The sequence below is a fragment of the Chelonoidis abingdonii genome, chromosome 11 (assembly GCF_003597395.2).
Source record: "Chelonoidis abingdonii isolate Lonesome George chromosome 11, CheloAbing_2.0, whole genome shotgun sequence".
Taxonomy (NCBI): domain Eukaryota; kingdom Metazoa; phylum Chordata; order Testudines; family Testudinidae; genus Chelonoidis; species Chelonoidis abingdonii.
In genome coordinates, this window is record NC_133779.1 from 6,545,601 (window position 1) to 6,571,209 (window position 25,609).

Below are 25,609 nucleotides of genomic sequence, written 5' to 3' on the forward strand. Positions count from 1 at the left end.
GTTTTTGGTGCCCTAGGCGGGGGTCCTTCCGCGCTCCCGGTCGTTGACGGCAATTCTGCGGTGGGGGGTCCTTCTGCGGCTGCTGGTCTTCAGGGTACTTTGGTGGCGGGTCCCGGAGCAAGTGAAGGACCTGCCGCAGAATTGCCGCAGAAGGCCCGGAGCGCGGAAGGACCCCCTGCTGCCGAGGGTGGCAAAATGCCGCCCCCCCAAATCCTAGCGCGGTCGCCTAAATGGAAGCACCGGCCCTGCACCAATGCCAAATAGAGCGGTAAACTCACCTCTCTGCTCCTACTTGACACCCCCCGTTTGTGCATCCCAGGATCGCTTTAGCCCCTTAGGCCGCAGCATCACAGGGGGAGCTCATGTTCAGATGATTGTCCACCACAGGCCCCAAGCTTTTTTCAGCATCGCAGATTCCCAGGATAGAGTGCCCCCTCCTGTAAGCATGGCCTGCATTCTTTGTTCTTAGATATATTTTTTAAAGGGTTAAAAAAGGGTGAGACACACTGGGGTGCAGACCTTGTAAAGCAGAAAATCCTCACAGGGGTTGTACCGATGGGCTCACCAGATCAGAATAGCTTTATTAAAACATGTTGTTTGCTTGTGCCCAGTTTTCCAAGTGAGCCAGACCACTCTGTGTCAGTGACCTGTCTGTCCTCATCATTATTCACCTCTCCCCCCAGTTCTGGGCCATCTGCAAACCTTAGCAGTGGTGATTTGATGTTTTCTTCCAGGTTATTGGGAAAAACATTAAACAGCACAGGGCCAAGCACCAGTTCCTGCTACAGGACCCTGCTGGAAACAGACCCACTCGGTGATGAGTCCCCGGTTCCAGGGCACATTGAGACCTTTCCGTTAGCCCGGTTTTAATTCGTTTAACTTGTGCCATGTTAATGACACGGTCCCATCCTGCGCCAGGAGGCAAAGGCTGTTTCCGCCCACACCCCCGTTAGCTCGGCAGGGCTTCTCCCTCCAGAGGAACCTCCACCCAGACCGCACCCCTTCTTGCTCCAGGAGAGGCACCAGTCTCACCCGCTCGTCCGCTGCAGGCCACTCCCTGTTGGTAACCCAGCCGCTCTGTCTCCTGTGTCGGCCCCAGGGGAACAAGAGACTCCAGCCTGGCATGGATGCCGTGACTTTCTGACCCAGCCACCCGGGGTGGGGGGGAATGTACCCCGGCACACCCTGGTTTCCATGCCTGTGGGGGCACAGCGCTGACACTGTCCCTGGCAGTATCAGAGGAGGCGGGGAAGGAGGGAGTGGCCGGGTCTGAGGAGGCTGCTCTGGAAAGGTGCTGATCTCTCCCCCCCCACCCCACCCCCAATGCAGCAGATTGGCATGTCGTGGCACTGCCCTCTGCTGCCAGGTCCCTGCAGTCAGAGCTGCGCCTTGGGGAGGCCATCATGGGGTGGGGGGCTGCGTTTGATGCCTGGTGTTTGCAGTTGGCTGCACTTAGGGTGTGTGCCGTTATGATGCACATCTGTCTGTCTGTCTATCAGCATCTATCTGTCACCAGACACACCACCCCAACCAGCTACTGTTATCTGTGTATTGCCATGTGTCCTGTCTCTAACCGTCCTGCTTAGAGCCTGGGATATACTCCGTCATGCTCATCTATACACCCCCCATCCGTTCCCAATTCCCCATCCACCCCTACACACTCCTATCCATCTGTCCATCCCTGTACACATCCTTCTATCCATCCATCCATCCCCACCTCTATACACCCCCCATCCATTCCCAATTCCCCATCTACCCCTGTACCCTCCTATCCATCCATCTATCTATCCCTGTACACACCTTTCTATCCATCCATCCATCTTCCATCCACCCCACCTCTGTACACCCCTCATCCATCCCCATCCATACCCCACCCCATCCATCCCCACCTCTATATACCTCCATCAACCCCATTCCACCCACTCCATCCATCCCCATCCACTCCTCCATCCCATCCATCCACCCTCATTCACCCTCACCTCTATATACCCCCCATCAACCCCCATCCACTTCCATACACCCTCATCCACTAAATCTGTCCAGCTACTGCTATCTGTGTATCGCCATGTGTCCTCTCTGGAACCATCCTGGTCAGATCCTGGGATATACTCTGTCATGCTCATCTATACACCCCATCCATCCTCCATCTATCTATCCCCATCCACCCCCGTCTCTATATACCCCCAATCCCTCTCTGTCCGTCCCACCTCTATACACCCCATCCATCCCATTCCTCCATCTCTATACACCTCTCATCCATCCATCCACCCACTCCCATACACCTCCATCCACCCCATAAACCCCTCATCCATCCATTCATCCACCCCATCCACCCATCACCATTTACCCCATAAACCCCCTTCCATCCATCCACCCACCCATCCCACCCCTATACACCCCCATCCATCCCCACCCGTATACACCTCCATCCACCCCATAACCCCCCCATCCATCCATTCATACACCCCAACCACCCATCACCATTCACCCCATACACCCACTTCCATCCATCCACCCACCCCATCCACACCCCACCCTATTACAGCTCCCCATCCATTCCCTTCCACCTCTCATCTACCACTATACATCCCCATTCCACCCCCACTCTTCCCCCTCACCCCTATACACCCATCCATACCACCCACACAACCATCACACCCTCAATCCATCCCTTCCAATTCCTCATCCACCCATTCCCCATCATCCCTCCACCCCATCCACACCTCCACCTTATACACCCTCTACCCATCCATCCCACCCACTGATTCCTTATACATCCCCGAACCATCCCTATCTCACACCTCTCACTGCTTATACAGCCCCATCTACCCAACCACCCCCTCCTCCACACATCCACCCCTATGCACCGCCTCCACTCTCCATCCCATTCAATGCCCCATCTCTATATCAACCCCCATCCATCCACATCTACCCTCACCCCAACACACTCCATCCATCCACCCACCACCCCATCGCACACCTTCACCCTATACCCTCCTCAATCCATCCACCCCCATTCATCCTCCAGCCCGTCCATCCCTCACCATCCACTCTATACATCCCCATCCATCCACCACCAGCCCTCCACACCCATCCCTACACCCACCGCCATCCATCCCTCCACCCCAATACACCCCCACGCATCCCTTACACCCCTGCCACCTCACCCTATACCCATCCACCCCCCTATGGACCCACACCCTCACTCTACCCCCCCCGTAAGCATCCCACTGGCTTGTACTCACGCCTCCCGGGTCCCGCGCTGCCCACGCCCGGGGGGCCAGTGGGATAGGCCGGGAAATACGGAGCCCCGCGGCGCAGGGGGAGGAGAAACGGCGGGGGGGCTCAGAACGCCCATCATCCCCGCGGGGCGCGCGCCTGCGCCTTTAAGAGGCGGGGGAGGGTGGCCCCAGCCCAGCCCCGCCTCGCTCCCTGACTCGTATTCCTTCCATTTCTCTCGCTGTTTTGCAGCCGCCCCGCAGGCGGGGTCCCGCTCGCTCGCCCCGATGGTTTCGCGCTGCCCGGCCAGGGCCGTTCCCCAGCCCGCAGCCCGGCCGGAGCGCGCTGGTGAGCGCCCGCGGCCGGAGCACGGAGCGGGATGGCCGGAGCCCGCGGCTGGCTTCTAGGCTCGGGTCCCTTTGCAGCAACCCGCCGCCCCGGCCGATCTCCAGCATGCCCCCCAGCGGGCGCGCCCGAGCCGCGGGGTGCGGGCGCCCCTGGCCTTTGTGCGCGGGCGAGGGGCGCACGGAGCGGGGCTCCCCGGGGTGGGACCCACCGGCGCTGCAGCCCATCCCCCCTCCTGGGCCATGAGCGCCCCCTTCTAGCCGCGGAGCTGCGCGGGTCCCCCCCCGGCCAGCCCCCGCGCCCGGTGCCCGGGGAAGATGTCTTCGCGCACCGCCCTGGCGTCTGGCAACGAGCGGAACTCGGACGCGGTGAGTCCCGGGCCCTTTGTCCCCTGCGCTGCCCCTGCCCCTGCCCCTGGTCGGAGCCAGGCCCCGCGGGTGGGGCGGGCGGCGCACAATGGACGGAGCTGCCGGGCAGCGCCGGGGATCGATTCGCCTCCCACCCCCTGGGCCGAGCTTGGCTCGCTGGGGAGCCGGGTGGGGCCGGGGCCGCCCCTGCGCTGGGCTGGCCGGGGAAGGGGCAGATCGTGTGTGCGAGGGAGCGGGGCGGGCTGGGAACGTCTCCCCAGCCCCCGATGCAGAGAGCCGGCCATGGAGCGGCGCCCCAGCTGCGCCCACATGCAGCATGGTGCTTCTGCAAAGGCTCAGCTGGTGGGCCCTTGCAGGGAGGGCGAGCCCGGCATTGGGGCCATTCCCCCAGCCTCGCTGGCTCCCACCCAGCCCACAACTAGGAGCAAACAGAGGTGTCGGTCCCTGAGCCTGCCCTAGCTGAGGGGAGTTATGCTGGGCTGGGGGCGTGGGGACCTGGCAGTGTCTACATCCTGGGTGGGCTGCTAAGGTCAACAATGACATTTGCCTTGGTGAAGGGGCACGTGGTGTCTCTGTGGGAAGGGAGGGGGGCTACCACATGAGGTGGGGACAGGACTCTGCGTTGGCTCGGCCTGGACCTTAGCCTGCTGCAGCAGGGACAGGCCAGGAGGTCTTTGTCGGATTGGGGGGATGTGGAAGCAGTGAAGGAGGTTGTGGTTTGGGCCTGAATGTCCCCCTGCGGTGTGGAGCTAGAGGAGAAGGGGAACAACCTCCTAGGGCATGGTGAGACCTGCGGACCGTCAACCACACGCGTGCACACACATGCACACTCACCACCCCTCCCTGACACACACACCAAGGCACATACCGCACACTGGGAGCTGCAGACCCCCAGCCTCACACGCTCCTCACATAACCCCACACTGGAGTCTTCCTAGGAGCCAGGCAGGCCCTGCCCATGGACTCCCATGTCCCCCGGCTTGCACCCTGCCCGGGATGAGGAGAGTCCGCGTGCGCCGGCGTTCCTGCTGGCACAGTGACTTCGCTCCCGGATCCGTTGTGTGTCCTTGCCATGGACTCTCCAGAGCCGCTCTGCCCTGCACTGGCTGTACTTTGCAGGGAAAAGTAGTTCCTTAGCAACTAAGGTGGCATTTCTTGGCGCCGCAGGTGTGGGGGGCCCCCCTCTCTGCCTGGCTCCGTCCCTGACCTAACACACCAGTCTCAGACACAAGGTGGCAAATGCGAAGTTTCCCTTGGAATTGGCCGTGTGCTTGGCCGGGGTGTCACCAGGATCTCTGAGCAGGGCTGCTTCGTGACATGGGAGCCCCAGGGGAAGGCACCTGGGGTGGCCTCCTCCCAGCTGAGATGAGCCATGTCTCTCCCCCTGCCAGCCTGGGCCAAGCCATCTGTCTGTGGAGGCTGGTGCTCTGCTCCCACCATGGCCTCTGCTGGATGCTCCCAGCATGCACTTGGCCTGATGTGGGATGCAGATACCCTGGAGCATGAGTCAATGAGCCTCTCTCCTCTCCTCGCCTGCGTGGCTCCAGTGCTCCTGCTGCTGCGTGTGACACTGGGCAGCCCTCTCCAAGCCTGGCCTGGCCTACTGGGAGCCCGATCTCCTGCCGGCCCCTTCTCCTGGCCCCTGTGTGGTGGGACAGTTCAGTCCTGACAACAGCCCAGCGTGCACTGAGAGCTAGACATGCAGGGGCACTCGTTCCCTCCCCCTGTGGCTGCCGGAGATGGGGGTGGACAGCAAAGCCAGTGTGGGCCCCGTGCTGCTGTCAGCCCTCAGAAGGGAACCTTCTCTGGGGAGATGGCCCTTGGGGCTCGCTAGTCAAAGAGCTGGGTAACTAGCTTAGTCCCATTGCACCCAGCAAAGGGCAGTGAAGTGGCTCTCTTGAATGGGGGAAACTGAGGCACAGAGGAGCAGTGACTCGGTCACCCAGTGAGTCAGACAGAGCTGGGGATAGGAGTCTTGACACTCTGTCTCTCCCTGCTGTACCCCACTAGCCCCCACTCTCCTCCTAGAGCCAGGGATCGAACTCAGGAGCCTTGACTCCTCCGAGTCCCAGCCACCAGACTCCACTCCCTTCAGGTTTCCTGGGTTCTGTTCCCAGCTCTGTGACCCCCCCAGCTCCACCCCACTACTCTTGCAGAGCTGGGGCTAGAACCCAGGAGTCCTGGCTCCCTGCCCTCCCCCCAAAAAGCTTTGATTACATCCTTTACTCCTGGGGTGGGCCATCTTGCATCACTAGTAAACTGGCGCTGAGTGAGCAGAAGTCCCTAAATCCCTTCCCCCAGCAGTGACCCCGCCTGCCTCCCTGTCCCTGATGGAGCAGCTTGTCCTGCTTTGGGGAAGTGGCTTTCTGAGATTGCAACAATCTCTGTCATTTCTCTTCTCCCTCCCCACCCCGTCACTGCCCAGCCAGGGCACCGGTGTCAGGGCAGTGAGGGTTTGCTCCAGGGAATACCCTTGCCCTACCCCCTCTGAGCACACAGGCCTGCTGGGAATCCAGCTATGTGGCCCGAGGACTCCAAACCTACTGCCTTGGTGACCCAAGGCCCTATGCTCCTCTCGTGGGGGTAGTGGGGGCTGGTGCTGCAGGGGCCTCCCCAGGGAGCCTGGCTGCTGCTGCCGGCCAGGCATCAACCCAGAGCACTGGGCTCCCTCCACCCCACTGAAGGCTTGGGGGTCAGCACCATGCAGCATCCAGCCCCTCCCTGGGGGCTAAGCAAGCCCCACCTCAGGCTTCAGAAGTGCCCTGTCCTGAAGAGCTCTCAGAAGAGGGATTTCCTAGCCCCCGGGGCAGGTGCTGCCCCATTGGTGCCCGGTCTTTCCTCCCACTTCTCCTTTTGGTCCCATTCCCCTAGTCATAGAAATGTCAGGCTGGAAAGGCCCTCGAGAAGTCATCAACTCCAGCCCCTGCATTGAGGCTGGACTAAGTCACCCTAGACCACCCTGCCAGGGCTTTATCCCTCCCATGGTGGGGATTTCCACCCCCTCCCTACACAACCTAGCCCAGAGCTTAACTCCCTTTCCATAGTAGGAAGGTTTGGCCTAATCTCGAACCTAGAGCCCCCTTGCTGCAGCGTAAGCCTGTTACTTGTCCTGTCTTCCGTGGAGCCCTCCCCAGGGCCGAGCAGAGCGGGACAATTACTTCTTGTGTCTTACCTACATCACTCCTGGTAACGCACCCAGAATGAGATTGCCCTTTCTGCAACTGCATCCCACTGTTGACTCGTATTCAGTTTGTGATCCACTAGAACCCGGATCCTGTCCAGCAGCTCGACCACCTAGCCAGCCAGGCCCCACTCTGTACTTGGACGTTTGATTTTTTTTCCTTCCTACGGAAAGTATTTTGCAATTGTCCTTAATAAATGTCAGAATTCAGACCAATTCTCCAATTTGTCAAGGTTGCTTTGAATTCTGATCCTGGCCTTCCAAGCGCTTCCTGCCCTCCTAGCTGGGTGGCCTCTGCGGAGTTTATAGCCATTTGCTCCATACCGTTATCCAAGTCATCCCTGAAAATATTGACTGACCCTGTGGGACCCCACTACCCAGCTGGACTGTGAGCATGCTCTCTGTATTTGGTCTTTCAGCCAGTTTTGCACCCACCAGACAGTAATTTCATTCTAGACCACTGTGCCCAGGACATGGTTCTCAGCCTGTGGTCCACAGAGCCCTGCAGGCTGTGCCTAAGATCTGCATTTCCATTTGAAATCTTTTAGTGGTATGCAGATGTCAAGAGGTTGAAAACCACTGGCTTATCAGACTGTTCCATACGCCTCACTCAAATGTCACTTCTACTGTAGAGAAGGAAACTAGGTTGGCTTAGAGGTCTCCCTTCCAAGCTGTAAGCCCATCCCAGCCTGCTTAGCTGAAGCACAGGAGTGACTCTTCACCTGAGGTGCCAGGCTCACCTGGCTGCTGCAGGAATGGGCGTGGTGATGGAATGGCCCGCAGTGCTGCAGGCAGTGCCTATCTGGAGAGCGACCCAGCAAGGCCATGGCATCCCTAGCAGCCTTGCAGGGGGTGATCTGGGCCCCAAAGGCCTTCCCAAGCAGTCTCTGTCCAGGTCAAGGAAGCTGCTGTGGGATGCCGTGGGCTTGGTGCCAAGGGCATGGGGCACCTCACTCCCCTTGCTGACATCTTGCCCCCATGGGGGCAGTGGGGTGGGCAAGGCGCAAACCCCATTCATTCCTGCCTAGGGGGCCATGCCCTCTCCGGGACGTGCTGCCACTCCACACTCGGCCCCTGCACTGTTGACATGATGCCTGGCACAGCCCTATGGCCTCAGCTGCCCTTGTGGTGGGACGCAGGTCACTGCACAGCAATTCCAGTGCATTATGTATGGACTCAGGCCACCTGGGGTGCTGGGCTCCCCCTCCCTCTGCCTGAGAGGTTGTGGTTGGCATCCCAGAATGCACTGCTGCCTGCCTCCCATGTGTCACTGCCCCTCTGCGCCCCCCACTAAGGGTCAGAGATGGGGCCTGGAGCCCTTGCTCCCATCACCCTCCTGCTGGGCTCCAGGTCCCACAAGTGGGTGCAGCCGGTGCACCCTAGGGACTGGCTGGGTGATGCTGCTGCCCAGAGCTGTTTCTGCAGCTCACGCCAGCAGTGAAATGGAGCGGGGCGTCTGTCTAGTTCCCAGTGTGGTTTTCTCACCCTGTCACCAATGGGTTTGGTACCGCTGGGCATCTCTGCCTTAACTGGCCTGGCAGACTGAAGGTCTCCGGAGAGTTGTGTGGCTGGGGAAGCCAGGGTAGGGGTAGCAGGGAGCTATGGGAAGGGGTTAATGGGTACTGGCAGTGCTGATGGTGGGGTGGATTCAAAGGCTGGGAGAGTAGGGGGCTGCAGGTCAGGTTTGAGGGGCACTGGCAAAGCTGTGGGTGGGGAGGGATGGATTCCTGGCCTGGGATAGCAGGGGGCTGCGGGTCAGGGTTGAGGGGCATAAGGGGAGCTGTGGGACTCAGGGGTCCAGGTCTGGGGTTCTGGGGGCTCCAGGAGATTGTTCAGGCCAGCCAGGAGGTTCCTGAGTGGCTGCTGTGGTTGTGGGGTTGGGATGCTGTCAGGTCAGAGCAGGGCCCGAGGCCAAACTCTTCAGGAAGTAGCCAGTGAGTGAGGGACCGTTTGTGGGGTGGGCATGAGGAGCTTGGAGCCCTGCCTTCAGAAGGGCTGTGGGGCTCCCAGAAACGGAGCCACCGAAGTCTGTTAACACTTCTACAAATCTTGGCCTGAGACTCTGTAGCTGGGCCCTGGCCCATGAGCATCCCCTGCTGGAGGCCTGGGGTGGGACCAGCCCCGGTGGTGCAGCGGAGGTGGTCGGAGTGCGGGGGCCACGTTGCTGCGCCCGAGGGGAAGTGCTGCCTGTGAGAACAGCAAAGCCTGTGGGGCACAGCACAGTGTGCCCTCTGAGCCCCACCCACCTGGGTCAATCCCCCAGCTCCCTGGGGCGGTGGGAGCAGACCGCGCCCTGCTGTGGGCCCCACACCTGCTCGTCTGCTCCCCAGACTCTGGGCTCCTCCTGTCATTGGCATGGCCCCTGTCTTTCCTGTTTAAAGAGCTGGCACCCCATTGCAATGTCTGCGCCTGGCACCCCCTCCCTCCCAGCTGTGCACTGCCCCCCCGCCCCACCCCCAGTTGCTTTTGGACCATGTCAGCCAGCAGGCCCTAACTAGCAGGGCCTGGAACCCCGGGGCAGGGGAGGGCACTGTGTTTACACGTCTTCGCTGCTCGCTCCCGCCTGGTTAAATACCACCTGGGCCGTGCTAGTCAGGGCACGCTGCCTGACGGCACCTGACAGGGCACCACTGCCCCAGCCTTGGCAGCTGGGAAGGCCCCGCATGTGGCTGGGAAACACGTGCTGCTGTTGAAAGCCAGATGACCTCCCCAGCCCCAGGGCAGTGGAGTTTCAGAAGAGGTGCCTGAAGGGAATGGGCTGCACGGGACTGCGGGGACTGGCATAGCTACACCTAAGTCGGGGGGCCCATGCTGCCTCCACACCGCCCAGGGAAAGGAGAAGCTATTCTGCAATGCTCAGGGCTGGTCCAGCCAGACACGCCTCCTCTGCACGCCTGAGGGCAGGTGGCAGGCCAGGGTGGGGTGACCTGCTGCCGGTGCGTTTGTTGGCGCTAATCCTTGCAGCTCCTGCTGCTTCAGTGCCACCTGGGATGGGTGCTCCCTGTCCCAGAGCATGGGTGGAGGGGATGGGTTAGATCGGCATCAGCACAGCTGGGCTCACGGCTGGGCTCGCTGGGCCCCAGCCAGATGCTCTGCACGTTTGCTGTGTTGGCGTCTGAGCTGCCGGATCCAAGGCCAATGGTCCAGCAGCCTCCCGTCTCCTTATCCCATCCCAAGCTCGCCAGTGTGTCGGGGATGAGCCTCCAAAAACTCAGCCTGCTGGGCCAGGGCTCCCTTCTCTGCAGCCTAGCTGGGGTCTGGCTTGCTGGCAGTCAGTGATCCCCTTGCCTGGGCCAAAAGTCAGCACACTGCTTCCCCCCTCGCCCCCCCCCCCCATGGTTTCTGCGGCAGAGCACGTTACGGCTGCACTGTGCATGGGCCCGTCCCCGGGGCGAGTCGAGCTCTGTGCTCAAAGCCGGCATTCGACCCACTCGTTCTGCACAGCGCGCACAGCATGACCTCCCTGCACACTGGGTGAACTCGGAGAAGTGCCGCTAAATCCGTTAATTAGCTTGTGAGTTTAAATTAATTTTGAAAGGGGCCTTTTAGGAAGCTTCGCCCCTGGGATCCGGTAGAGTGTGCAGACACGGAGCGACAGCTCATGCGCCCCTGTCGAGAGAGCTCGTGGGAGCCTGGGCTGGGGGAAAGCAGGGTCTTTTATAGTCATTTCTCCTTCCGCAGATCCTGGTGAGTGGGTGGGGGGGTGTTTCCCTGGGGAGAGCTGCCCTCTCTCACGGTCCTCGCTTGTCCCCAGCTGCCTGGCTGGTTTGGGGAGGGCTGCTCTCACCTGCTGGTCTGACGGGAGTGAGAAAGCGGGAGTGGAGGTGGCACCAGCAATCAGTGGAGTTTACATGAGATGCCAGGCTCTGGCCCTGTTGGCAGGCTCCTGCAGGGCAGCAGTTAAGAGGGCTCACCCCAGCCCCTAATACAAGGGGGGTTAAGTCTGACCTGGACCCCGAATGTTCCTTGGCTAGGGACAGCTGCAGCGTCCTGGGATGCAGGTGACCCCTAGGACTTGTCCGGCTTTGGGCCCGAACACCCACCGAGCAGGGCTCTTGTCTGGGGCTGCTGGGGAGGGGAGGCCTTCCTCAGAGGCACAGTGGGCATTGGAGGCCGAATCCAGGCCCCAGCTCTGGCTGGCAAGATGGCGGGGAGCTTGCCGAGCTAGCCAGGAGGCTGGCGTAGAGCGAGGCAGCTGGGGTGGGCAGAGGGGGTTGGGTTACCCTCCCTGGGCAGAGCAGTGGTGCTGCCTTCTTGGGGAGAAGCCAAGGTAATGCATCCTCAGGAGAGCTGAACAACTGATCTCTGAGCAGCTGCAGAGTCATTTGGGGAGCATTGGCCCAGTGGCTTTGTCATGGGGGGTTCGATGGCACCAGTGCTGGGATGGGGACCCTGAAATACTGCCTCTGCTTTGGGGATTTGGCATCTGTGGCCAGGGCCACCCGGGGGAGGGGCAAGTTGGGGCAATTTGCCCCGGGCCCCCAGGGGCCCCGCGAGCCCTGGCTGAGAATCCCTTCCCTGGCTAGAGGCGCCTTTTTAATTTTTACTCACCTGGCGGCAGTCCTGGTCTTTGGCAGCACTTCGGCGGCGGGTCCTTCACTCGATCCGGGTCTTCGGCGGCACTTCAGCGGCGGGTCCTTCCGTGCTGCCGAAGACGCGGAGCAAGTGAAGGACCCGCCTCTGCCAAAGACCCGGAGCATCACTCGGTGAGTACAGGCACCACAACAGGTGGCACCTTTTTTATGTCCGCTCCCCGGCTTTGCCTCAGGCCCCCGAATCCTCCTGGCGGCCCTGTCTGCGGTGCCAGGATGGGGGTTGCTGGCTCTGGGATGGGGTGGGGGATGCCGAGATTGGCGGGATTTACATGGTGCTGGCTCTGGGATGGAGGGGGTGCTGGGGTGGGGAGGGTTCATGTGGCACTGGCTCTGGAATGCGGGGGGGTGGGCCAGGATGGAAGGGGTTCCTGTGGCGCTGGCTCTGGGATAGGTGGCTGGGGGGGTGCCGGGATGGGGAGGGTTCATGTGGCTCTGGCTCTAGAATGGGGGGGCGGGTGTGCTGGGATGGGAGGGGTTCCTGTGGCGCTGGTTCTGGGATGGGAGGGGTTCTTGTGGCGCTGGCTCTGGGGTGGGGGGGTGCCAGGATGGGGAGGGTTCATGTGGCGCTGGTTCTGGGATGGGGGGGGGGGCCCTGCGGCTTTGAGATGGGATGTACCAGCTCTCTCAGTATCGCCACCCCTGTATGCGAGATCCATGCCCGGCGGCCGTGTCCTTCCCTTGCTGTGCCAGGCTGGAAGCCGCTGGGGCTGGAGGTTTCTGTTTAACCATCGGAGGGTGGCAGTGCAGGCAAACTCCCCTCCCCAGCTGCCTGTTAGTCCAGCTCCATGCTAGCCTTGGGGCATGGGGCTGCGGGGAAGGAGACAGTGCTGGCGGTGAAGCCAGAGTTCCTGGGGATGGAGGGCAGGCCAGAGCCCTGCCCTGCTGCTCTGCCCCCTCTCCGGTGGCCTGTAGTTGTCTGCATGCTGCTTGGCCGCCCAGGGCTTTGCTGGGCCATCGCTCACTCTTGTCTCAGCATGTCCAGGCCCAGCCAGCTGCTGAGTGCAAAGCACCCAGGCTGCTGCCAATGCTGTCAGCTCTCTTCGGGAGGGACAACGCTGCCTGCAGGCTTCATCCGGGTTCCTGGCAAACTTGGGCCCCGATGAGGCCTAGCTCCCAGGGCTGGTTGAGGCATCAGCACAGAGGCCAGCCCACTCCATGGCACCGAGGCACCAGACAGCACTATGTCGTTCTGCGGCCGTGCCACAATGCTCACAACAAGTCCTGGCTGGCCCTGGGGCTGGCTCAGCATACCACTTTGCACACCACTCGCCTGGCTGAATCACAGGCTGGCACTGGAGATGGCTGGCCCCTGCTCGCTTGGGGTTGGCTGGTTGGCATCAGTGCCCCCTGCTAGCATGGGCTCTCCTGGCTCCACGGGCCTGGCCTCAGACCCACACCCCCATGAGCTGCGCTTCAGAGCTGGAGTTAAGTCTGCATGCAGTGGCCCTTGACTCAGTAGCTCCTCCTGCTCCTAGGCGGGAATGGTCTCTCTTGGAGAAGGATAGATGGAAAGAGCATGATCCCTTTGCCCAGCCTCTGAACTGCTCCAAAGACCCATAGACTTTATTGCCAGAAGGGATTATCATGTTCTTCTTGGAGTGCTCGTCCCTATCTGTATTCCCTGGAGGGTTATACGCAAGCACCATGTGCCCAGAACCAGAGAATTTGGAAGAAGTAGCATCCATTGGTCTGTGCATGCACCCATGCTCCGCCTCATGGTTTCATCCAGGTGATAAAGTACCCTCATTTCCATCTCACTCCTGTGTGGTCCGGGTTGGAGCCCTCCTCTCGCCTCTCACTTAACTAAAAAGTCTTTTTTTTTTCTTCTTTTGTGCATAGTTAATTTGTTGTTTTGATTGTAGTTTTAGTATTAATAGTCATTTTAAGATTTTAAGGACTTTGGGATGCCATTTATGCCGGTCCCTCCCCGCTTCCCCAAGCACCCAGGCCTGGGTACTGAGTTATGCAGAAGGCACAGGGATTCAAGGTCTGCACCTCCTGCCTGTCTCATTCTCAGTCAGGGCAGTGCTGTCTCATTACTTACTGCTTGTCAGAAGCCCACATTGCTTCCAGGTGCTGTATCCGCCTCTCCTTCCAAAGCCGTACCCAGGCAGGTCGGGCTCTCCACCTCAAGAACCACCTTATGGAGGTTGCCATGAGGCTGTAGTTGGGCCCAGGCCTGGGATTTCCCCTCCTCCAGTTCATCAGGCTGAGAAACCCAGGAGTGCACCTCCTGCCACAGAGACCCAGTTTGGTTCCACTCATACCAGTGCTATGGACCCATGCTGGGGCCTAGTCGTGAGGCTGGGAAGCATGCACATGAGCATGGCAGAGAATGTTCCTCCAGGCCCAAGAAAGAATGTGCCTTCCACGAGTTCTAGCCATGGAGAAGCGGCTTGTTCCAAGGCTCACAAGCATGACAAGAAGTCAGAGAGAGTGTCGGATCCACCAGTTCTATCCACTGAGCCACATACGCTTTCCAGGTCGGCACCTGCGAGTCAAGGGAACCTTTGGTTCCAAGGCAGTGCTCTGTTTGGGCTCTGGTTCTGACTGGGTCATGTACTGCCGATGCTGGGAAGGCTAGAGTTGGAGACAGGGAGGCTAGAGTCAGAGCCTGCTTTGGAGGAGGCGAGATCTCCACATCTTCCACTTCAGCCGATGCCTGGGGAGGTACGCTCTCGTACTCTGGACTTACCTCCTTCGGGATGTGTTTCCCCTATGGGTCATACAATTCCGCCGGTACCACCATCTGACTTCTTAGCATTGGAAGATTCGGATAGAGGGCAGGGACTGCCCCTCCCCTACCATAGATACGAATATTCGAAGGCTCCATCAACTCAGTGGCAATACCCTCCGTTTCCCCAGCAAAGGAGCTGCTGGTACCTAGTTCCTTGGGGCCCTCTGCACCATCTGGCGGATCCGTCTCCTTGGCCATACTGGAGGTCGCGGCCACAGTATCCACCTTCGGAACCTTCCCGTTCAGCAACCAGTCCCGAGTCTCTCCTTTCCAGGCAGGGGTGCTGGAACAATTTTTACAGCAGGGTTGCTGAGAGCCGTTGAACTAAACTGTAAACCTTGTATGTGGTGATAACCCTCCGCACCCCTTGTTCCAGCACCTATGGCTCCAGTTATTGTTGAGTAAGCGTTCGGAACTGGTGTTGGATGAACCACTCAGCCCGGCTCCAACAGTACTGCTGGCACAGGAGTGGTTCCCTTCATCATCTCCAAACACCGCGGTATCTTCGGTTCCCTCCTCGTTCCCGGCTGGCAACCAGTTGCAGGACCTGTTACGCAGAGTGTCTGAGGCCCTCCCCATTCCACCGGAGGAGGTACAGGACAAATAGCACCAGCTTCTTAACATCTTACATGCCTTGGTACCAGCCAGAGTGGCCCTACTGATACATGATGCCATTCTCCAACCAACCCGAATTGTCTGGCACACTCCAGCCGCTTGTGTTCCTACCCCCAAGGGGGCAGAGAAGAGATACCATGTACTGGCGAAGAGGTCTGAGTTTCTGTTTTCTCACCCCCCACCCAATTCCCTTGTGATACAAGCAGTGGTGGAGCAGGCCAGGCAACACCCACGCTCCCCCCCGGCAGACAAGGAGGGTAAGCAGCTGGACCACTTGGGTCGCAAAGTCTTCTCGGCCAGCCTTCAATTCCAGATTTCTGATTACCTGGCACTATTTGCTGAATACGACTTTCTAACTTATGGCAATTTGGTGGACTTTGCAGACAAGCTTCCCCAGAAAGCCTGAAAGTGGGCAGAAGCCATCTTAGAGCAGTGGTTCTCAACCAGGGGTATGTATACCCCTGGGGGTACAAAGAGTTCTTTCATGGGGGTATGTCAACTCATCTAGATATTTGGCTAGCTTTACAACAGGCTACGCAGCGAAGTCAAAGAACAAACTAAAATTTCATACAATGACTTGTTTATACTGCTCTATATACGATATACTGAAATGTAAGTCCAATATTTATATTCCAATTGATTTATTCTATAATTATATGGTAAAAATGAGAAAGTCAGCAGTTTTTCAGTAACAGTGTACTGAAACCCTTTTTGTATTTTTATGTCTGATTTTGTAAGCCAAGTAGTTTTCAGGTGAGGTGAAACTTGGCCTACACAAGACAAAGCAGCCTCATGAAAGGGGGACAGTCACCTGGAAAGGTTGAGAACCACGGTCTTAGAGGAGGACAAATTCATTGGGAGGATGACATTCCAGACCTCGGTGGATGTAGCAGACGCCTCTTCGTGCACAGTGGCTGTGGGGATGTCATGAGAAGGAGGAATACCTCAGAGGATCTCCCTTTTGATGAATCTCCTCTCTTCAGCCAAAAATCTGACAATTCCCTCCACTCTTCAAGGATTCCAGAGTCATGCTATGATCATTGGGTATTTACACACTAGCACCCAAGCACAAGTTCTGCCATCTGCCGCCGACCCAGTGATTCAGAACACCTCAGTTCTTCCATCAACCACCTATGAGCCTCCTCGCAAACGACAGAAAACCCCATGGTCCTGTTCTCCAGGTTACCCATCACAGCCTTCTGCATCTCATGCTCAGTCTTCACAAAAGTGATATTTCAGAGTGCACCAAGAAAGCCGCCTCCCACCGTGCACCTGACCTATCCCCTCTGGGGGGTGCCTAGCACCCTTTTTACCAGCTTGGCATGTGATAGCAATGGACAAGTGGGTCCTGGATGTCATTTGACGCGGCTGTACAATCGAGTTCATGATGCTACCTCACCCACGTCCCCCACACTGGCCCCACCTCAGGGACCACTTTCATGGCAGTATTCTCTCCCTAGAAGTGGACTCCCTACTGCAGAGGGGAGCAGTAGAACCTGTTCCGATGACTTACCAGGCCGCAGGGTTCTAGTCCACGTATTTCCTCATACCCAAGAAGAACGGTGGATGGAAACTAATCTTGGACCTGTGTTTTCTCAATCAGCTCCTATGTGAGCCCAGGTTTCGTATGCTTACCTTAGCAGCCATCATACCCTCGCTGGAAAAAAGCATGTGGTTTACAGCTCTCAGTATACAGCATGCCTATTTTCATACAGACCTCCATCCAACTTGCAGAAGGTTCCTGAGGTTTGTAGTAGGCCATCAATGCTTCCAATCCAGGGTCTTGCCATTTGGACTTAACCACTGCACCATGGGTTTTTGGGAGTTTTTTTGTAGTGGAGACCCACTTCTGATGTCAGGGGGTCCTTATATTCTCCTGCCTCAATGATTGGCTCCTAGCAGCAGGATGCAAAAGGAGGCTCGAGCCTCGACCTCCATGCTGCTCAGACTCCTCTCCTCCCTGAGGGTGAGTGTTAACTTTGAAAAATCGACTTTGGATCCCACACAGTCACTAGAATTCATAGGAGCCCGCATGATGCAATCTCCGCACAAGCCTATCTACCAAGAGCTGATTGCCAAGATGGTCACTAGCCCTTCTGTTACAGTCTAGACTTGCCTCTCCCTCCTTGGCCACATGGTAGCTTGCATGTCTGTCACCACCTTCGGTGACTCCAGCTATGACTCCAAAGTGTCTGTCCTCCCTCACTACATACCATGGACCTCCTGTTGACACTTCCCTCTGAGGTACTCCTCTCCCTCCACTGGTGGAGAGACCTGGGCTAGTCTGCCCCGGGAAACCCTTCCTTCCATCCTTCCCGAGCATGACGCTGATCATGGGTTCGCCTAATGGGGTGCCCACATGGGAGAACATGTGACACAGGGGAGTTGGGGTGCTTGGTAATCCAGGATGCTCATCAGCATTCTGGAGCTTCCGGTGATGTGGAGAGCATGCCGCGTATTTCTCGCCTCCATTCACTCCCGTCATGTTCTTGTCATGTCAGAAGTGATATGTCGTCACCATTTATTACATCAACAGAAAGGGGCACGTGGGCCCCAGCGTTCTCTGTGGAAGCAGTTTGTGTATAGCATTGGTGCGTCACCTACTAGATCCTGTTGTCAGCAGCCTATCTTCCTGGGACTCAGAACGTGATGGCAGACTCTCTGAGCACAAAATTCATGGCTGACCACAAATGGGCACTGCATGACGCCATAGCCAGCGACATTTTCGCCCAGTGGGAGACTCCAACCAGGGACCTCTTTGCCTCCCACAGCAAGAGCAGATGCACCCCGTACTGCTCCAGAGTGGGCCTCTGCACCCATTCCCAAGGCAATGCCCTCATCCTCTGCCGGTTGGACCAGGCCCCTTACAACTTTCCCACACAACCGCTCCTGACTCAGGTCCTTCACAAGATCAGGTGGGAGAGGGCCGCAGTGATTCTAATCACCCCATTTTGGCCTCACCAGTTCTGGTTTCCCCTGCTCCGCATGTCAGCGCATCCCCCACTTCCACTGCCAATGTCCCCGGAGCTGCTCGCACAACATAGAGGCAGGATCAGGCAACCCAATCCACAGATGCACCCCCAAAAGCTTGGTTTTCAAGTGGGCATCTTCGCTAGAATAGAACTGATTGTTGGCAGGGCAAGACATCCTCTCTAGTAGCAGGAAAGAGGCCATGAGGCTCCTATGGGGCCAAGTGGAAGCGTTGCCCCTCCAGGGCCTGGTGGAGGGTTCTTGCCCCTGAGAACATGGATGTTTCCCTTCTTCTGGACTGCCCTCAATCCCTGAAGGGATCAGGACTCGTGCTCAACTCCATCAAGGTGTATGTAGCTGCTGTCCTTGCCTCACTCCAACCACCAGAGTCCTCTTCGCCTCCCATGCCAACAGCAAAGGCACCCAGTACTCCCTGGGGAGTGGGGTGGGGTCAGCACCTGCTCCAAAGGCAATGCCCTAGTCATCCACTGGTCAGACCAGATCAATTATACCTTTTCCTCCCTACTACTCCTGCCACATGTTCTAGGCAAGGTCGGACAGGAGAGGGCCACAGTCATTCCGATTGCTCTGTTTTGGCCTCACCAATTCTGGTTTCTCTCCTTCTCTGCATGTCAGTGTGTCCCCTACTTCCACTTCCAATGTTCCCAGAGCTGCTTGCACAACATAGAGGCAGGATCGGGCATCCTGATCCACAGATGATCCCCCTAAACCTTGGTTTTCAGGTGGGCATCTTCGCTAGAATGGGACTGATTGTTGGCAGGGCAAGACATCCTCTCTAGTAGCAGGAAAGAGGCCACAAGGCTCCTATGGGGCCAGGTGGAAGCGTTTCCCCTCCAGGGCCCGTTAGAGGGGTCTTGCCCCTGAACATGGACTTCTTCTGGACTGCCCTCTGTCCCTGAAGGCATCAGGACTCGCACTCAACTTCATCAAGGTGCATGTAACCACTATGCGTGCTTGCCATCCCCTGTGGAGGGGCACTCTGTCTTTATCCACCCCTTGACTGGCAGGTCTTGGAAATGCTTCCTTAGGACCTGTCCAACCAGCGCCCCACAGTGGGATCTTACCCTCGTCCTCTCGCCCTCAGTGAAATCACCCTCTGAACCTCTGGCCTCCTACTCTCTCTATTTCTCCTTTCCATGAAGGCCGCCTTCCCTGTGGTTATTTTTTCCATGAGACGGGGTAGCCAAACTGGGGGCCATGACAGCGGATCCCACGTTCCATAAGGACAGGGTTTCTCTGCACCTGCACCCCAAGTTTCTGCCAAAGGTTGTATCCTGTTTTCATGTTAACCAACCCATACGCTTACCTGCTTTCTTTCCGAAGCTTCGTGCCTTGGAAGAGGAACAACGCCTTCACCCTCTCGACTATTCAGCAAGTCCCCTAGACTGTTTATGGCGATAGCTGACAGGATTAAGGAGCAAGCGATCTCCACACAGAGAATCTCTAAGTGGGTTTTGGTGCACATTACGCTCTGCTGTTGGTTGTCAGGACTTTCTTTGCCCTTTGGGGTATGAACATCGCCTACAGCCATGTTTCATGACATGCTGCTTACAGATGTGTGGGGCAGCCCCCTGGAGCTCGGTATGAACCTTCTCAGTACACCTTGATAGTGGATGCCTCATTCGGTGCTGCTCTCCGTTCCACAGTTCTGTCCTCTTCCTTGCACCCTCCTCTTGACTAGGTGCTGCTTGTTGATCACCCTCAGGGGAACACAGTAGAGACTGTCACTTAAAGAAGGAGGAGGTTGCTTACCTGTAACTGGAGGTTCTTCAAGGTGTGTGGTCCCTATTTGAATTCCAGTCCCACCCTCCTTCTCCTGTGCTGCAGATCTGTGCGACTTGCAGTGGAGAGAAGGAACTGAGGGTGCAGTCAATCCACCCTGCCCTTTATCGCCTCAGACTAAACCATGAGGCAGAGCAAGAGCGCATGTGTGGGCTGACGGACACTACTACTTCCAAAATCTCTGGACTGGACACATGGCACATGTGTATAACCTTCACTGGAATACAGATAGGGACCACACATCTCGAAGAACCTCCAGTTACAGGTATGTAACCTCCTCTTCATCTATCTGACCTCCTGCACATCACAAGCCACAAAACCTCCCCAACCCACCCTGTAATAGACCCAGAATCTCTGGCTGAGTTACTGAAGTCCTCAAATCTTGATTTAAAGACTTCAAGTTACAGAGAATCCACCATTTACATTAGTTTAAACCTGTGCTGCAGAGGAAGATAACCCCAGGGTCTCTGCCAATCTGACCTGGGGGGGAATTCCTTCCTGACCCCCAAATACAGTGATCAGTGGACCCTGAGCATGTTGGCAAGACCCATGAGCTAGACACCTGGGAAAGAATTCTCTGTAGTAACTCAGAGCCCTCCCCATCACATGCCCCATCTCTGGCCACTGGGGATATTTGCTACCAGCAGCCACCGATGGGCCACATGGCATTGTAGGCCGTCTCACCATACCATCCCCTCCATGATCCTACCAAGCTCAGTCTTGAAGCCAGGTAGGATTTTTGCCCTGCACTGCTCCCCTTGGAAGGCTGCTCAGGAACTTCGCTCCTCTGATGGTTAGAAATCTTCATCTAATTTCAAGCCTAGAGTTGTTGATGGCCAGTTTGTATCCGTTTGTTCTAGCATCCACATTAGCCCTTAACTTAAATAACTCCCCTCCCTCCCTCCTTGTATTTATCACTCCAATGTGTTTATAGAGAGGAATCCTATCTCCCCTCAGCCTTTGTTTGGTTAGGCTAAACAAGCCAAGCTCCTTCAGCCTTCTCTCATAAGGTAGGTTTTCCATTCCTCGGATCATCCTAGTAGACCTTCTCCGCATCTGTTCACGTTTGAATTCATCTTTCTTGAACGTGGGAGACTAGAACTGCACAGAGTATTCCAGATAAGGTCTCACCAGTGCCTTGTATAATGGTACTAACGCTTCCCTGTCTCTGCTGGAAATACCTCACCTGATGCATCCTAGGATTGTGTTAGCCTTTTTCACAGCCACATCATACATAGTCCTCTTGTGATTAACCAATACACCCAGGTTTTTCTCCTCCTCTGTCACTTCCAACTGATAAGTCCTCGACTTATAGCAAAAATTCTTGTTGTTAGTCCCTACATACATGACCGTGCACTTTGCACTATTAAATATTATCCCATTTCTATTACTCCAGTTTTCAATGTCATCAAGATCATCTTGTGTGATATTCTGCTCTTCCGTTGTACTGGCAATACCTCCCTTCTGCCCCGAGCCCATGGCCCTGGGCACTGCCTCAGCTCCTGCCCCCGAGTCATAGAATCACAGGACTGGCAGAGACCTTGAGAGGTCTAGTCCGGTCCCCTGCACTTGTGGCAGCACGAAGTATTATCTAGACTGTCCCTGACAGGTGTTTGTCTAACCCGCTCCTAAAAACCTCCAATGACTGAGCTTCCACAACCTCCCTAGGTAATTTATTCCAGTGCTTAACCACCCTGCAGGAAGCTTTCCTAAAGTCCGACCTAAACCGCCTGTGCTGCAATTTAAGACCATTGCTTATCCAGTCCTCAGAAGTTAAAGAACAATTTTTCTCCCTCCTCCTTGTAACAGTCTTTTATGTGCTTGAAAACTGTTATCGTGTCCCCTCTTCTCCAGACTGAAAGCATTCCGTTTGTTCAATCTTCCTTCGTAGGTCATATTCTCTAGACCTTTCATCATTTTTGTTTCTCTTCCGTGTCCTGCCAGGGCAGGTGGGAAGGAGGCGAGGGCCAATGTTTGTGTCATTTAGTGGCCTGAAGCAGGGCTTTGGAGCGGAGCATGGAGCAGCTGTGGAGCAGTGGAGCTGCAGGCTTTTGCCTGCGGAGCTGGAGCAGAGCTAGAGCACAGCTCCAATGCCCTGGGACCCTAAAATCTGTTGCTGCAGGATGAGCGGCAGCCGTAGCACTGTGAGGCCATGCTACTGAGATTCCAGATCCCAGGCTGGAAGGGAGAAGCCTGAGGCAGTGCTGGGACCATGATGTCCCCTGTGCCAGCAGGTTGGGGCCTGTGGAGTTCAGACTGGGAGCCCCTGGGGAGCAGGATCCTATCACTGTCCTCGTCTGTGTGTCAGCAGGGGAGCGAGGCCCTGGAGTCACATGCCAGGGAGCCTTGGGCTGGGAGCTGCAATGTACTGAGCCTGTGGCCGATGTGAGGCTGGGGTGGGTGCGGACGGACACATACAGATAGACAAAGATGCGCGCTCATGTTTACAAGGAGATCGCAGTGAGTGGCACAGAGCTGCAGCTGCCAGTCTCTCACACTCTCACCCAAGGAAATGGCTGGTGTGGATACAGCATTAGCGTTGTGCCGTGCCAAGTGCCACCTTCCTCCTTGCCTGCTGGCACCTTACCTCTGCCCCCTAACATCCCCAGCCAACTGGCCAATCACCTGACTCCCTCCCTCTGCCTTTGCTAACCAACACACTTTCTCTGCTCCCCACTCATCTGGCCCCCCATGCCAAGGGCTGCCCCAGACTTGAGAGCCTGGAGCCCATCTCTCCTGCATTGTCAGTGCCCCCCTGGTGGGCCCAGGTTGGGGGGAGAAGGGTGAGGACAGCCTGCGGGGATAGTAGCAGGAGAGATTGACGGGGGATCAAAGACAGGAGCCCAAGAGGAAGGGTGGAAGCAGAGGGGGTAGGGACAGACTAGGGGCACAGGGGCAGAAGGGTTTATAACTACTACAGCCCCTTCCCTTCCCCTCCCCAGCCTGCAATGGGACCCTGGGGTCCTGAGTCTCACCATTCCTCTGCTGTCAGCAAATAGTAGTGACACCCACTGGCAAGCGTGACTCTCATCCTCCTCTGGGGGTTGGTCCACATGGAGGATAACAGTCTCCTGCTGCTACCAGTGACCCCATTAGCTCAAACGGTAGAGCACCGTGTGGTGGATGTAAAAGTCTCAGCCAGGCCTGTGACCCAGAAGGGTCTCAGTTCAGTTCCATAGGATGGGACTCAAGTTTTCATTTTGCCTTTATAAACACTTAGGAGATGCCCCACAGTAGGGTGGCCAGATGTCCAAATTTTTGGGTCTTTTTCTTATGTAGGCTCCTATTATGCCCCACCCCCTGTCCCGATTTTTCACACTTGCTGTTTGGTCACCCTACCCCACGCACACATTCACTATAAGAAGATTGCTATTGCAAAGTCAAACACTAGGAAACTCTGGATTTCCAGTTAGCCACGTGTGACAGAAATGGGAATTTTCTGTAATATTTGTATGAATCATGTGCATGGCAGTGACTTATTTGACTTGGTATAGCTGCCCTGTTGGTGCCGAAGGGTTAAAATGCTCCTGGGGCAGAGCAGGAGATATGAAGTGTTGGTGGTTAAGGACTGGCTGAAACCCACGGAGGATCCACAGAGACAGAGCATGTGAACTCAGCAAGGCTCTGCTGGAGGGTGACAATGGACTGAGGTCTCAGGTGACTGTGTTAAAAGCTGAGCTTTCAGAGCCAGAGCTTAAATCTTACCTGGCACTTCAGCAAGCCAAGGTGGATCATAGAATATCAGGGTTGGACGGGACCTCAGGAGCTCATCTAGTCCAACCCCCTGCTCAAAGCACGACCAATTCCCAACTAAATCATCCCAGCCAGGGCTTTGCCAAGCTGGACCTTAAAAACCTCTAAGGAAGGAGATTCCACCACCTCCCTAGGGAACCCATTCCAGTATTTCACCACCCTCCTAGTGAAACAGTGTTTCCTAATATCCAACCTAGACCTCCCCCACTGCCACTTGAGACCATTGCTCCTTGTTCTGCCATGAGATGAGGTCATATGTTTTAGTGGACCAACTTCTGGTGGTGAGAGAGAGAAGCTTTTGAGTGACATGGAGCTGTTCTTCAGGGCTGGGAAAGGTTCTGAGGGTCACAACTAAATAAAAGGTGGACCAGATTGTTTGGCATAAGTAGTTAACACACATTCTATTGTAGCTGTGTGGTTCCCAGGATATTGTATCTCCTCATGTTCTAAGAGACTATTCCGCGTGAAGTGGCCCGTGTAGCCCTGTAGCCAGAGGATAAAAAAGAGGGTTAGTGGGTTACAAATTGTTGAAATAAGCCACAAATCCATGGTCTTTATTAAGACCATGATTTTAGTGTCTTGTAAAGTTATGAATTTAAGCTCCCAGGCTCATCTTTTGAAAGGGTTGTGCAGGTTTCCTGTGAGCACGAGGCCTGGGAGGTTACATACGGAGTGATCATTCTGGGAAAAGTGTTCACCCACGAGTGATGTGCTGTTTGTCTTCTATCATTTTTTTGTGTGAGTTCATTTGAGAGCGCAGGGATTGTCTGGTTTCAGCCACATTATTATTATTGGGGCGTTTAGTGCACTGGATGAGGTGACACCATGTATTGTGCTAGGCATGTCCAGGACCCATGGACCTTGAAAGGTGTGTTTTGTGGAGTAGTGACCATCATAGCAGTTGAGTTATAGGTGCAGGTTTTGTATCTGTTGTTGTGGCAGGGTCTGATGCCACTTTGAATTCGTGTGTCCTGCTCTGTGTGTGTCCTGCTCTGTGGGGAGCCTGAGTGGACATCCCACGGTGGACAAAACCACACACTTGATCACCGCCTTGCTTGCTTCAGCAGAAAAAAATGACTCTGCAATTAACAAACATCACATCCACCCCAACCTCTCCAGTGCTGAGAGGACAATATCAGATAGCAATCAGGCCAGCAGATAGAGTGAGGCCAACCGACAGCTGTCTGACATCCAGGGCCCCCGAGAGCGGGTTTGGGCCCCGGTGAAAATTTTTTTTCGGGCTCCCCGGCAAGGGTGGACCAGCTAAATGGGGCCGACGAAGCCAGGCCCCGGGCCCCCTTCCGGACTGCCAGGCCCCAGTAATTTGTACCGGCTTTCCCCCCCACCCTCCCTCGGTCCTGCTGACACCTACTGCTATAAAGTACTCAAAGAAGACCCCACACCACAATTCACCCAGGAATTTAAGGGTATCATCAAATCCTTCCCCGAACAACTCCAAGAGAAACTCAGGCCTGCACAACTCGTAAAGCGTCGAGGGCCATATTACTCCAAAGAAAACAGCTGAGGGCCGAACACCGCCCCCTGGCCCTGCTGAACCCCCCACCCCAGTGCTGCCAAGCACCCCTGAAACATAATACCCCCCATGTTGCCCAGCCCCCCTGAAATACTCCCCCCAGCACCGCCTGCCCTGCAGAAACAAACCTTCCTTCCCCAGCACTGCCCCACCGAAACAGCGGTATTGAACCTTGTTAATATGTTATAGCGGGCCCCTAAGGTAAAAAAAAAATGCCTAGAAGTAGAATAAGATCGTCCCCCAACTTTGTAATCCGTTGCCCTGTTGAATGAATGAAGTGTGAGTGAGGAAGGCGTGGAAGGCAGCACCTCCAGACAGCTGCAACCCTTGGAGAGGGGATGGGAGCCAGACCACATCAGTAGAACAGGTCAGCCACTGCCCGCCCCGCTTGCCTCCTCAGCCTACTCACCCCCCGCCGCTGCCCGTCCACTCGCCTCCTCAGCCCCCACCCCCCCAACTCACTACCTCAGCCCCTGCCACTGCCCACCC

The 25,609-nt window shown here is 56.5% G+C and overlaps 1 protein-coding gene across 1 annotated transcript in view; it reads left to right on the plus strand.

Moving 5' to 3' along the window:
- The first annotated feature begins 3,704 nt into the window (after nt 1-3,704).
- MARK4 (microtubule affinity regulating kinase 4) overlaps nt 3,705-25,609 on the plus strand; it is a 52,836-nt gene continuing 30,931 nt past the window's right edge. Inside the window, exon 1 of the mRNA XM_032797945.2 lies at nt 3,705-3,932. Coding sequence (XP_032653836.1) covers nt 3,882-3,932 — 51 coding nt within the window. The 5' untranslated portion in view covers nt 3,705-3,881. The remainder of the gene's footprint in view (nt 3,933-25,609) is intronic.